Here is a 12,372-nt window from a genome sequence, read left to right as displayed (position 1 = left end):
CAGATGCCTCATTTTTGCCACTATGGCACCTGACATTTCCCCAAGCACATGAGCCGTCATGGGTGCTGCCTGGGGTACCAGGTGTCTAGTGCCCAGCGGTGGCAGGCAGGGCATTGTACAGGAGGTCAGGTTAGATTCTCCCAGGGTCTCTTCTAGTTTTAAATCCTGGGGGATTCCAGTGCTGACCCTCACTTCCTTCTCCGTCACACACATTAGCCCGCTCCGGCTCATCGGGGGCTACCAGAGGCAGGTAGGAGCAGAAAGGAGCCCCCTTTTTTCTCCAGGAACAGCCTTCCTGTTTCCTTAGCTTGTCTTGGGTCACCTATTCCCAGAAGTCTTGTGATTGCTCTGAACCTCTGGACATTTCCTGCACTGTTATTAGCTTTCTGGGTTGTTTGGTCCCCTTGACTGGATTAGGAGTTCTTGAGTGAAGCAAGGGACTGAGGTTTACTCCTCTTGCTCGTATGGGGTGGGCCTTACAGGTTTATGAATAAGTAAGTGAAGTAACGGTCCCAGAGAAAGCAGTCTTCAGGGGATAGTAACCCCCCCAGAAGTGTTTCTCGAGGTGTGCCCAGGGCAGGAGAAATGCTGTGTCCTCCTGCACCCCCTGTGGCCACGCCTATTATACTGGCAGTGGTGAGGTGAGGGCGGGTGGGACTGAGGAGCCACCGGTTCCCATGGGCTGTCTCCCCAACACCCACTCCCAACGCCTTTGGCAAGGATGGCGCTTGCTGTGGCCAGAGCAGGGCTGTGGCAGGCCTTGGCCAGCAGTGGAAGTCATGTTTCTGGGGACCTGCGAGCCCAGCCACCTCGGGGCCCAGGGCCCCTGCATGTGCTCTGGAGCCCCTGCCTGGGCGGGAATGTGCCATGTGTGACAGGGCGGCACAGCCAGCCATGCCTTCCCTGAGCTTCGGTTCAATCTGGGAGACAGGGTCACTTGCACCCACAAGGCTCTAAGCCTGTCAACTCTGTACCCTGGTCCCTTCACCTCCAGTGGACCTATCACCTATTTCCTCCCCAGGCTGAGCTTGGCTCATCCCCAGAATGTTCCAGGCATTCCTACCTCCACCCTGTGCTCACACATTTGCCTCACCCTGATGCTCTGCTCTGCTCTTTGCCTTGTCTGCTGCTGCCCTTCCAAGGTCCCTTTCCAGTCCCTCTGCCCCCAGGAAGCATGCCCCCCCATCTCAGGCCTCGTAAGCACCTACTTGTCACTGCCCCCCATCCCGACCCCTGCAGCCTTGTTGGCCTGTGTGTGAATGTGTCTCCCTGGCAGAGCAGGAGTTCCCAGCCTGGGGGCAAGGCTCTTCTCCCTCCCCAGCAGAGCTTGCGACCTTAGTGATCCCGGGCCTTAGTGATCCCAGGCCTTAGTGATGACACTGGAAGTAAGCGAGCTCTGTTCCCCCGGACTTCTCCCTTCACACCTTTCCCTCATCTTGGACAATGTACTTGGACATGGGGGCAGGAGAAAGAGTGAAAGGGACCCCCACAGACCAGTGAGAAAAAATGCACTCCTTTATTCCCTGTGGGAGACCGTCCAGGGAGCCTCCAGCATCTGTCCTGGGGGGCAGGCTCGGCCTTAGGGCCCCAGCAAGGCCGGGGCAGCATTGGGGACACTGCTGGCCCCAGAGCAGGGCAGGTCCAGGTGGGGGCTACTGCCCCTTCCTCAAAGCTTCTCCAGGTAGGAACCAGGGACGAAGCCACGCTGCCCATTCCGTTCCACTGTCCACCAACCATCTTCCCCTTCCAGGATGACTTCCAGGATGTCTCCTGCAGAGATGTTCAACTCGTCGGAATTCTGGGCAAGAGAATGAAAGTGCATTGGGCTGGAGGGGCCCTATTAGTGGGGTTCTGGTGGGTGCCCCTCTCCCCCAGCCCCAGGCAGTAAATGGGAGCTTGTCTCCCAGGTGGGCCAGGTCCTCAGAGCCCTGCCTGGCTTTCTGGAGCCACGAGGTGAGGCTGCTCCAGCTGGAGCAGCCTCTGGAGACATGTAGGGTGTGGGTTGTCTTGTGGGACTCGGCCTCCTGCCCTCCTTGGTTTGTCATTTTAGGCTTTCCTCACCCTGGGGCTTCTTCCCGCCCCTTCCCCCCTGCTGCCCACTCCCGCAGCTCTGCTTCCAGACACAGGTGTGTTCACCATGCTCCGAGCCTTTCCAGGTGCACCACGCACGGCCTCCCCACTGCTGCCGAGCCAGCCCCCGTCATGCAAGCACACTCCCATTCTGGCCTGGCCCCCCGCTGACCGAGGACCAGGCTTTGGGGGTCTGCGCAACCCAGGTCACAGCCTGCCTGCCCCGAGGGGATGCTTGGCTTCGGTCCGTGTGGACTGAGGGCAGTCTACAACACTTCCCTCAAAGCAGGAAGCAGGATTGGGCTCTCGGGGATCTCAGTACACCCACCCTGCAGCCCCTTGACCCATCCTTTTCCCGTGGACCTCAGAAGACCAGCCGAGGGTCTCGTTCTTGGCACCCATGGCCCCAGCCCGAGGGCGCAGAGTCTGACCTTTGGTCCATTTCTTGCAGGTTGCCCCAGGCGCCGTCAGCGTGCCTGCATACACACTCAGGCACACGGTGCCCATGAACGCCTGGATACTATGCGCGCGTGTGAGAACAGATCCGGGCAGACATAGGCCCTCGTGCCCATTCACCATTTGCTCAGCAGATACACAGCCACTCCCAAGTGCTGGGTGCTATTGTAGGGGCACACACTCCAGCACATGCCACACTCTGGCACACCTGTGCCCACCTGAGGAGAGGGGGTAAGGGTCTCACCTGGGCCGTGTAGTCGTAAAGCACCCTGTAGCCCTGGGCCTGCCCGCGTGGGGGGCCCGGCGCCTCCTGCACCGCGATGGCAGAGTAGACAACCTCACTCCGTTCAGGGGTTGGGGTCAGGGTCTCTGTGGAAGCTGAGAGCAGTGTGAGGCCTGGAGCCCACCTCCAGGCAGTGATCCCCGGAGCTTGGAGCTTCCCCAGACTTGGCTCAGCCTCCCCACAAAAGCAGTTAGAGAACCCACGTGCGCCACAACCCATCCTTTCCATCCTTCCCCCTGGGTTGGTTGGGGGCCCCTCATCACTCCCAGTAACCTGCAGAAGCTGCCGGTGATGTAGTCTTGGTACTTCCGTGCAGCAGCCCAGAGAACCTGGGGGCAAGAAGCAAAGCAGGTAGAGGCAGGGGGACGCAGCAGGGGACCCGTGAAGCCCCAGAGCTGGGGCCATCCGGCCTCTAGGCACAGAGTGACAAGGGGTGCCCGGCAGGCCTGAGGGTGGCCCCTCCTTCCCCTGCCGCACCTCCTAGGCCTCCTCAGCACCTGCTTTTTGTAGACCCTCCACACTGCATTCCCAGGACCCTGAGCCCCCAGGCCCCTGCTCCCTCTTAACCCCCACAGGTGAAGGGGCTGCCCTTCAGAATTCAGCACACTTGGGCCCTGCTGGGATCCTCACCTGCCTGGGCGCAGCCAGACCTCCTCCCTGTACTTCTCCAGGACCGGGCCAGCCCAGCCGCGCCCTGGCCATGGGAAGTAGGGACTCCAGTGTTTCTGTAAGCGCTAGGAAGAAGTTCCAGGCTAATTCACCCCTTCCTTTGTACCTGGCCCATGCCTGGACTGGGAGGCAGCCATGAAGGTTTGCTGAATAAAAAGACCAGAAGAAGCAAGAGGCAGACCCTGGGGGGCCCCGGTGGGTACCCCACAAAGCAGGCAGTGCTGAGGGCTGTGTAAGTGGAGGCTGATGCTATCTATTCCTAGCCTCAGGAAAGGCTTCGGGTTGGGGTTGAGTCCCAAAAGACAACTTTATTTATTTTTAAAGTTTATTTCTTTATTTTGAGAGAGAAAGAGAGCAAGTGGGGCAGAGAGAATCCCAGGCATGACCTGAGCCGATGTCGGATGTTTAACCGACTGAGCCACCCAGGTGCCCCCTGAAAGCCAGCTTTAACAGACAGAGGTGGTACAAGGCATAGCCCGTGAGCGACTCTGAGGTGCAAGGGGGGTGCCGTGCAGGTGGAGGAGTTTGGAGGTGGACTGGACCAGTCTGGGTGTGCAGGAGACAAGACGAATATGGACTGGGCCAGACCCTGAGGGGCCCTGAGTGTGGCTTGGGCCTTGGGAGGCTGCCCTTGGGTGGCCTTTCCCACAGGTGGGAAAATTCAGTCCCCCCACCCCCAAGCTTTGTGGCGCCTAGGGCCCGGGAGTGGATGCGTGTGTGGACCTGGTCTGATGATGACATGGGCTGTGCAGGTTCAGCACCAATGACTCAGGCAGCGAGTCAGCATGAAAGTCAGCAGGGCTGTGGCAGGGAGGAGCAGAGCCCATAGAGGCCGCTGCCCGTTTCCTCAGCTTTGTTCATACCTGTGACACTTCCCTCACTTCCCGGCCACTGCTCCACCCCTCCCCAGCTACGCCTGGCTTCTGGCTCTCCCCTGCTCTGGCCCCTGCCCATCCCCTCCAGTTGCCAGGCCTCCTCCACCTGGTGGGACTGCTGTCTCATCAAGGCACCCCTCTCCGTCCTTTCTTGGCACTGCCCCCCCTTGAGCTTTCCCATCAGGTATTTAAATGATCACCTGTGCTGAGACCCAGGTCCTCCCCAGGCTTGCAGGGAGGCCGGAGTCCCCCAAGACTACGCTATGATTGTCAGGGTGTGACTGCCCCCTTCCCGGGGCCATTGCTTTCTCACGATTCCTGGAGGGGCATGCTGTGCCCCTGCTCTGAACACGGGTGGTCACCCCATCTCCAGAGGTGTCCCACAGGGGAGGCTTCAGGGGTTCCCGAAGCCTCAGAGAGAAGCTGTGCTCAGGGAGCTTGGAGGTCCATCACCCATCCTCATCCTTCCCTACTTCCTGAAGGCAGGGCCTTCTCTGCACCAGGCTGGACAGGAGGGCATCACAGGGGCCTCAGGGTGGGAGAGGGCACAGGCACCACATGAAACCCACAGAGGCACTCAGACTCTCCCCCCCCCCCCGCAACAGGGCACGTGGCCCCCTCAGGAATCTAGGTACTCTCAATGAGCTGTCACCATTGTCACCCAAGGCCTGAACCAAGAAGGTCCTTGGGTTCTGAGTCCGACCCCAATGACTCATGGGCTCTGGACCTGGAGAAGGTGACTTGTGTAGGTGACAGTGATGCATGGCACTAGGATCCTCTGTGGCCAGGGAAGGGGTGCTGAAAAGCCTGAGGAATCCTCCCAGAGCACTGTCTATAGGGTCTGCTCCTGTGTCCTGATCCTGCACCAGCAGGAGTGTCACTGCCACAGCATGACAGACAGTCCAGGGTACCAACCCAGGCTAGCAGCAGGGCACAAGAGACAAGGAAGCCAGCCTGGCCTCCCTGGAGCTCTGAGCACAAGTCACCAGCAAGTAAACGGTGTGTGATTATTTGCTTAATGTCGGGGTCCCCTTGGATGAGGGCCAAAATGAGGCTGTCTTGTCCCCAAAGAAAGCCCAGTGCCTAAACCCAGCACCAGGCCTGCAGTAGGTGCTCAGTAAATACGTGTGGAAGAAACACTTGCAAGAGAGGCCGGACCCACCTCTTGGTGCCTCCCCAGCCCCATCTGGCACCTCACCTCTTTATCATGCCGCAGGACGGTTGTATGCCAGGGCTGCCGGATGACGGGGCGACCTCCCGATCGTAATAGTTCTGGTAGGGCACCGGAGCTGTGGGCAGCAAGCCTGTGAGGCCCAGTGTGACCAAGGGCAGGGCAGGCGGGACCTGCGCCACCTGATGCCTGACCTGTCCCCATCCAGAGACCCAGACTGGGGATCTACTTACCCATTCTGGCCCTAGCTTGCCTCAGTGCTTGAGGAGGGGGTCTCTCTTACTTTGATGAGTCACACCCCACCGTGGGCAACACTGAGACCGAATATTCTGGACTCATGATTTAGTGGAACCAAACTGGCTGTAAGGCTCCTGCCTCTATTCCCCCTTCTGAGAGTTGGCGTTCTTAAGCACTGTGCTATCCCCCACCTCAGAGGAGGCAGCAGGCCGGGACCCCACCCAGGGGGCTGCTCCATTCCCAACCTCCTCTGGGTCTGGCCCAGGCTCCTCCACCCAGAAGGGAGCTGTGAGCCTTGTTCTGGCAGTTGAGGCTCAGAGAACTGGGGCTAGGCCTCTTAGGAACAGATGAGCCTGGCCCCAGAGGCTGCAGGCCGGGCCTCACCTGGGGGCTCCGTGCCTGTGCTCCTGGCCTGGATGAAGCCATCAATGTCAGCTTCCACGCTGCAGCCTTCTAGCGTCACCCGCACTTCCTCGTAGAGCTGGCAGTGGGCAAGAGCAGAGGCTGAGGGATCAGCCCTCACCTTGATGCCCACCCTTTTCAAAGCACTGTTCTTCAGTGGATCTAAACTCTGGCCAGGGTCTCCACCCCACCCGCCTCCTCACTGGCCTGTGTGCACAGCTCAGTGTCTGACAGCTTCTTCTACTTCCTGAACACCTATTGTGCACAAGGGCCTATGCAAGGGACTTACCTCACTCCTGTCCTCTGAAGAAGACACTACTTTCCCCATTTTAATTTTTTTTTAATTACTTCCGAGAGACAGAGCATGGGGGTGGGGAGCAGAGAGACAGGACGACACAGAATCCCAAGCAGGCTCCAGGCTCTGAGCTGTCAGCACAGAGCCCGATGTGGGGCTTGAACCGACAAACTGAGATCATGCCCAAAGTTGAAGTCGGACGCTTAACCAACCGAGCCACCCAGGTGCCCCAACTTTCCCCATTTTATAGACGAGGACACTCAGAAAGGGGAAGTGACTTGCCCAAGGTTGCAGAGCAAGAATTTAGGGTAGCCAGGCTTTGCATTAACGAGGATCCAAAGCCCCCATTGCTTCCTCTACCACAAGGAGACCACCAATCCGTGGGCAGAAGGGTTCAGGCCAGGAGCAGCAGTGGGCATTGGGGAGTCTGGGCTGCCTCGAGAGGGCTCATGGCTTTCAGGGTGCTCTAAAAGGTCAGAGCCCCTGGTGCAGAAGTGGGGTCCTCTGCTGGCACCCCAACACTCCTGGCATGTAGAATTCAGTAAGGGGAACCAGGACACCCCAGAGAGTGGGAGGGCAGAGGAGGGATTGGACCTTGGCTCCTGCAAGCACCTGGCCTGGAGGAGACCAGCCCAGCGTCCTCCAGCCTCTCTGCAAACCTCTGAGGGGCAGTGTCCACCTCCCTTCCTGACCCCAGGGGGGAGCAGGTGCTCTGTGGCCTTGAGAGCAGAGCCAAGGACCTTTGAGCAGGGGTGAGTAAAGAGGCAGATGCCAGGATAACCACAAAGGCAGTCTTCCAGGCAAGGAGGCCAGGGCTCTGTACTAAGTCGCCTGTCCTTTGGGGCCCAAGACGCAGAGGCTAAGCCCCGAGGTGTTTGTTGATGGACTCAAACGGACCTGGGCATGCTGTTGCCTGGAGGTGGCCCTATCTGCACACCCCCAGCTCACTCTCTGCGCCTCCCTGTCCCAAGCCCCCACCTCATCGTCCTTGACACACTGCAAGGAGAGCTGGTTGCAGTGCACCCACAGGGCATTGCGCAGGATGGTCAGTCGGTCAAACTCTTGCAGCTGGAAAGCCTGCCAGGTGGAGATGGGATGGGCGTGAGAAGTGAGGAGGGGCTCGCAGGGCCAGGCCAGGCTGGGCCCAACTCAGCTTCCTGCACTGAGAAGCCACACCCCCCCTCTGCTGAAAGCCAAGTCCAAAGGAAAAGCCCTTCTTGGAGGATCCCCACCCCCACCTCTGTGCCAGCCCCTGAGGCTTCTGGTTTTTGTCCTAGCCCTCCCCTAGGCTCCACCTCACACTGGAAAAAAGCCCTTGGGCACTGTTGTGAGAGGAGCACTGGACCCAGAGTCCTAAGGCCCATCTCCCAGGCCTTGTCCACCAGCAGGATCCAGGGAAGCTATGGGTTTTGTCTGAGCCTCTGTGTCACTTCAGCAAAAAAGGTGAAGGCTGCCTGCCTACCACAGAGGGCTGTGGGGTGTAAAGCCAGATGGGGAGCTCCCTGGGTCAGGGAACTGGCACAGAGCCTGGGGAGAGAGCAGACGGCTGAATGAAGAAAGGAATGAGGCCTTCCTCCCACTACTGCCTCACTTTCCCCCATGAAGCAGCTGGAGGGATGGACATCTTTCTCATTTTGCAGCCACAGTCGCTCACCTCACAAGTGGTCCGGTGCTCCTGCTCCCACTCGCCCCGCACCTTCTCCAACTGCTCGATGTTCTGCCTGTACACTCGCTCTGGAAGCATAGGTGGTTCTCAGGGAGGCCAAGGCCTAGACACCCCCCCGCCAACCTCCACCCCTGCATGGGAGAAATCCCACATGTCCCTGTACCGAGTGCTCTCCTGCCCCAAGTCCTCGTAGTCCCTCCTCCTGCCTCAGAGACCTGCCCTGGCTTCTGGTGCCTCATCTGAAAGCCTGTCAGGACCATTTACTCTGGTACTGCTCTTTTTGGACATGCTCTGAGCTGCCCAGGGCTGCAGTAGAGCCCAACCTCAAGATCAGAGTCCAAGCCTTTTCCCATCCCCAGGTCCTCCTCTCTCACACTTCCTAGATGGGAAACTGAGGCTTGGAAAGGGCAGCATTGAAGGGGGGATGGAACAGGGGAGCTGTTGAACCCAGCAGGCTTGGCCATGACCTCCATTCCCAGAAATCTGAAGGACACCTATCTGCCAGCCAAAGCAGCAGCTGGGTTCTGGGGAGAAGCAGAGCAAAAGGGAGAGCATTTTCAGGGGGGAATAGGGGTGAGCTCTCTGCCCTAGGTGGTGTACCAGCAGAGATGGAGGGTGTTGGGAAGGTTCTGGCATCAGGTGAAGGATAGAGGAGACAGAGGCCCAGAGAAGGCTGTGTGTGTGTGTGTGTGTGTGTATAAGAGAGAGATGAGTGGGTCTGTCTCCCATGATGGTGGTTGTGAAAGTCCTGGGCTCTGGAGCCAGATTGCCTGGGTTGAAATGCATTCACCACTACTTCTTGACTGTGTGACCTTGGGTAAGTTACTTAACTTCTCTGCGTCTCAATTTCCTCATTTGTTAAAAAAGGGGGATTCAACAGTATGGCCGAGCCACTCAGCCAGCTGTACGGGGGGCTAACTTCACCCACCAGCACCGCTGCAGTAGCTTCAGCTAAGCCTCTCAACTGGCCATGTTGGTGGCCAACCCTGCCCATCAGCAAGCCTGCAGCTGTCACAACAGGAGGGTATATGCAGCCCTCTGGATACCTCTGGATATCCAGGGGATACCTCTGGAGTCCTGGTTCTAGTGACCAGGAAGGATTGTCCTATTGGGACCCACAAGACACCTCCTACATAAGACTTTCAAGTCCAAGATACATAGCTGACCTACCTAATACACAGAAACAAACAGTCAGACAAAATGGAGAGATAGAGGAATATGTTCCAAATGAAAGAACAAGATGAAACCTCAGAAAACGAACTAAATGAAACAAAGATATGTAATCTACATTTTAAAGAGTTCAAAGTAATGGTCATAAAAATGCTCATCAGACTTGAGAGAAGAGTGGATAAACTCAGAACTTAACAAAGAGATAGAAGATATTAAAAAAAAAACAAGCAGAGCAGAATAATATAATAACTAAAATGAAAAATACACTAGAAGGAATCCACAGCAGATTAGAGGATTCAGAAGAACATATTAGTGACCTGGAAGATAGGGTATAGAAAGTATCCAAATGTAATATCAAAAAGAAAAGAAATTTTTTATTTTTATTTTTTTAATGTTTATTCATTTGAGAGAGAGAGAGAGAGAGAGAGAGAGAGAGAGAGAGAGAATGATTGGGGGAGGGGCAGAGAGAGAGGGAAACACAGAATTTGAAGCAGGCTCCAGGCTCTGAGCTATCAGCACAGAGCCCAATGCAGGGCTTGAGCTCATAAACCATGAGATTATGACTTGAGCCGAAGTCAGACGCCTAATCAACTGAGCCACGCAGGCACTCCAAGAAAAGAATTTTTTAAATGAGGATAGGTTATGGGCCACCTGGGTTGCTCAGTCAGTTGAGCATCTGACTCTTGATTTTGGCTCAGGTCATAATCTCACAGTTCATGAGATCGAGCCCCACATTAGGCTCAGTGCTGATGGCGAAGGGCCTTCTTGGGATTCTCTCTCTCCCTCTCTCTCTGTCTCTCCTCTGATTGTGCTCTGTCTCTCTCTCTCTAAATAAATAAATAAATAAACATGAGGAAAAATTTTTTTAAATGAGGATAGGTTAGAGGACATCTGGAACATCAGGTGTCCTAAATTTGCATTTTAAGGATCCCAGAAGGAAAAGGGAAGAGGGAGCAGAAAACTTATTTGAAGAAATAATAGCTGAAAACATCCCTAACTTTGGGAAGGAAATGGACATCCAGGTCCAGGAAGCACAGAGAATCTCAAACAAGACATACCTAAGAAGGTCCACACCAAAACATGTAAACATTATGATGTCAAAAATTAAAGCTAGAGAATCTTAAAAGCAGCAGGAGAGAAACAACTAGTTATATATATATATAAAAAAAAAATCACAAAGCTATCAGTCAATTTTTCAGCAGAAACTTTGTAGGCCAGAAGGGAGTGGCACAATATGAATAAAATGCTGACAGAAACACAAAACAAAACAAAAACAAAAACCTAAAACCAAGAATATTCTACCTGGCAAGATTATCATTCACAATTGAAGGAGAGATAAAGAGTTTCTCAAAAAAAGTTTAAAGAAGTTCATTGTCACTAAAATGCCCTTATTAAAAATGTTAAAGGAACTTCTTTAAGTGGAAAAAGAAAAGGCCATAACTAGAAGTGACAAAATTATGAAAGAGAAGAAATGTCACTAGGAAAAGCAAACATACAATAAAAATAGTAGATCAATTGCTTATCAAGCTAATATGAAGGTTTAAAGAAAAAGCAGCAAAACCAATTATATCTACAAAAATAAAAAAGATGTAAAATATGACATCATACACATGAAATGTAGAGGGGGAAGTAAAAGTATAGTGGTTTTAGAACATGTTGGAACTTAAGTGACCATCACTGTAAAATAAATTGCTATATTCATAGAACGTTATATATGAACCTCATAATAATCATAAACCCAAAACCTATAATATAAGCAAAAGGAGAAAAGAACTCAGGTATAACATTAATGAAAATTATCAAACCACAAGGGAAGAGAGCAAGAGAAAAACTACAAAAACAACCAGAAAACAGTTAACCAAATGCCAGTAAACACACGTCTATCAATGATTACTTTAAATATAAATGGACTAAATGCTCTAGTCAAAAGACATAGGGTGACTGAATGGATAAAAAAACAAGACCCATCTATATGCTTCCTAGAAGAGACTCATTTCAGACCTAAAACACATACAGGTTGAAAGTGGAAGGATAGAAAAAGATTCCATGCAAATGGAAACAAAAACAAACAAAAACACAACTGGGGTAGAAATACTTCTATCGGGCAAAATAGACTTTTTTAAAAGACAAGAGACAAAAAAGGGCATTATACAATGATAAAGGGATCAGTCCAGCAAGAGGTGTAACAATTGTAAATATCCACACACCCAATATAGAGGCACCTAAATATAAAAAGCAAATAATAATAAACACAAAGGGAGAAGTACAATAATATTAGGACACTAACACTCCACTTACATCAATGGGTAAATCATCCAGATAGAAAATCAATAAGGAAATGATTATTTTGAATGATACATTAGACCAGATGAACTTAGATATGTGCCAAAGATTCCATCCAAAAACAGCAGAATACACATTCTTTTCAAGTGTACATGGAACAGTCTCCAGGATAGATCACATGTTAGGCCACAAAACAATCTTAGTAAATTTAAGAATATTGAAATACTATCAAGCATCTTTTCTGATCACAACAGTATAAAACTTGAAATCAGTTACAAGAAAAAAACACAAAAACACGTGGAGGCTAAACAATATGCTACTAAACAAACAAAGGGTCAATGGAGAATTCAAAAAGGAAATTAAAAAAAAATACCTGGAGATAAATAAAAATGGAAACACAACATTTCAGAATCTTTGAGAGGCGGCAAAAGCAATTCTAAAAGAGAAATTTATACCAGTACAGGCCTACCTCAAGAAATAAGAAAAACCTCAAGTTAACAATCTAATCTTACATCTAAAGGAACTAGAAAAAGAACAAACCCCAAAGTTAGTTGAAGGAAGGAAAGATTTGCTTGGAAATAAACGAAATAGAGACTTAAGTACTTTGAAAAGATAAACAAAATTCATAAACCTTTATCCAGACTCGTCAAGAAAAAAAAGAAAGGACTCAAATAAATAAAATCAGAAATGAAAGAGGAAAAGTCACAACGGACACTAGAGAAATACAAAGGATTATAAGAGACTACTAGAAAAAAAACAGACGCAGAAAAATCATTTGACTAAACTCAACATCCA

The 12,372-nt window shown here is 52.4% G+C and overlaps 1 protein-coding gene across 2 annotated transcripts in view; it reads right to left on the bottom strand.

The window, feature by feature from the left end:
• Positions 1-1,578: 1,578 nt before the first annotated feature.
• Positions 1,579-12,372, bottom strand: part of PSTPIP1 (proline-serine-threonine phosphatase interacting protein 1) — a 46,065-nt gene continuing 35,271 nt past the window's right edge. Inside the window, exons 9-15 of one of the 2 annotated variants that reach the window (XM_039238225.1) lie at positions 8,113-8,192; positions 7,437-7,535; positions 6,146-6,242; positions 5,552-5,642; positions 3,083-3,138; positions 2,771-2,904; positions 1,579-1,798 (exon numbers count right to left, since the gene is read on the bottom strand). In XM_039238225.1, coding sequence (XP_039094156.1) covers positions 1,667-1,798; positions 2,771-2,904; positions 3,083-3,138; positions 5,552-5,642; positions 6,146-6,242; positions 7,437-7,535; positions 8,113-8,192 — 689 coding nt within the window. In that variant the 3' untranslated portion in view covers positions 1,579-1,666. The remainder of the gene's footprint in view (positions 1,799-2,770; positions 2,905-3,082; positions 3,139-5,551; positions 5,643-6,145; positions 6,243-7,436; positions 7,536-8,112; positions 8,193-12,372) is intronic. The other variant, XM_039238226.1, reaches the window with a different exon arrangement.

The sequence above is a fragment of the Hyaena hyaena genome, unplaced genomic scaffold (assembly GCF_003009895.1).
Source record: "Hyaena hyaena isolate Hyena2069 unplaced genomic scaffold, ASM300989v1 scaffold_137, whole genome shotgun sequence".
Classification (NCBI taxonomy): domain Eukaryota; kingdom Metazoa; phylum Chordata; class Mammalia; order Carnivora; family Hyaenidae; genus Hyaena; species Hyaena hyaena.
Note: the sequence above shows the minus strand (reverse complement) of the source record. Positions and strands in the feature narration are given on the sequence as shown.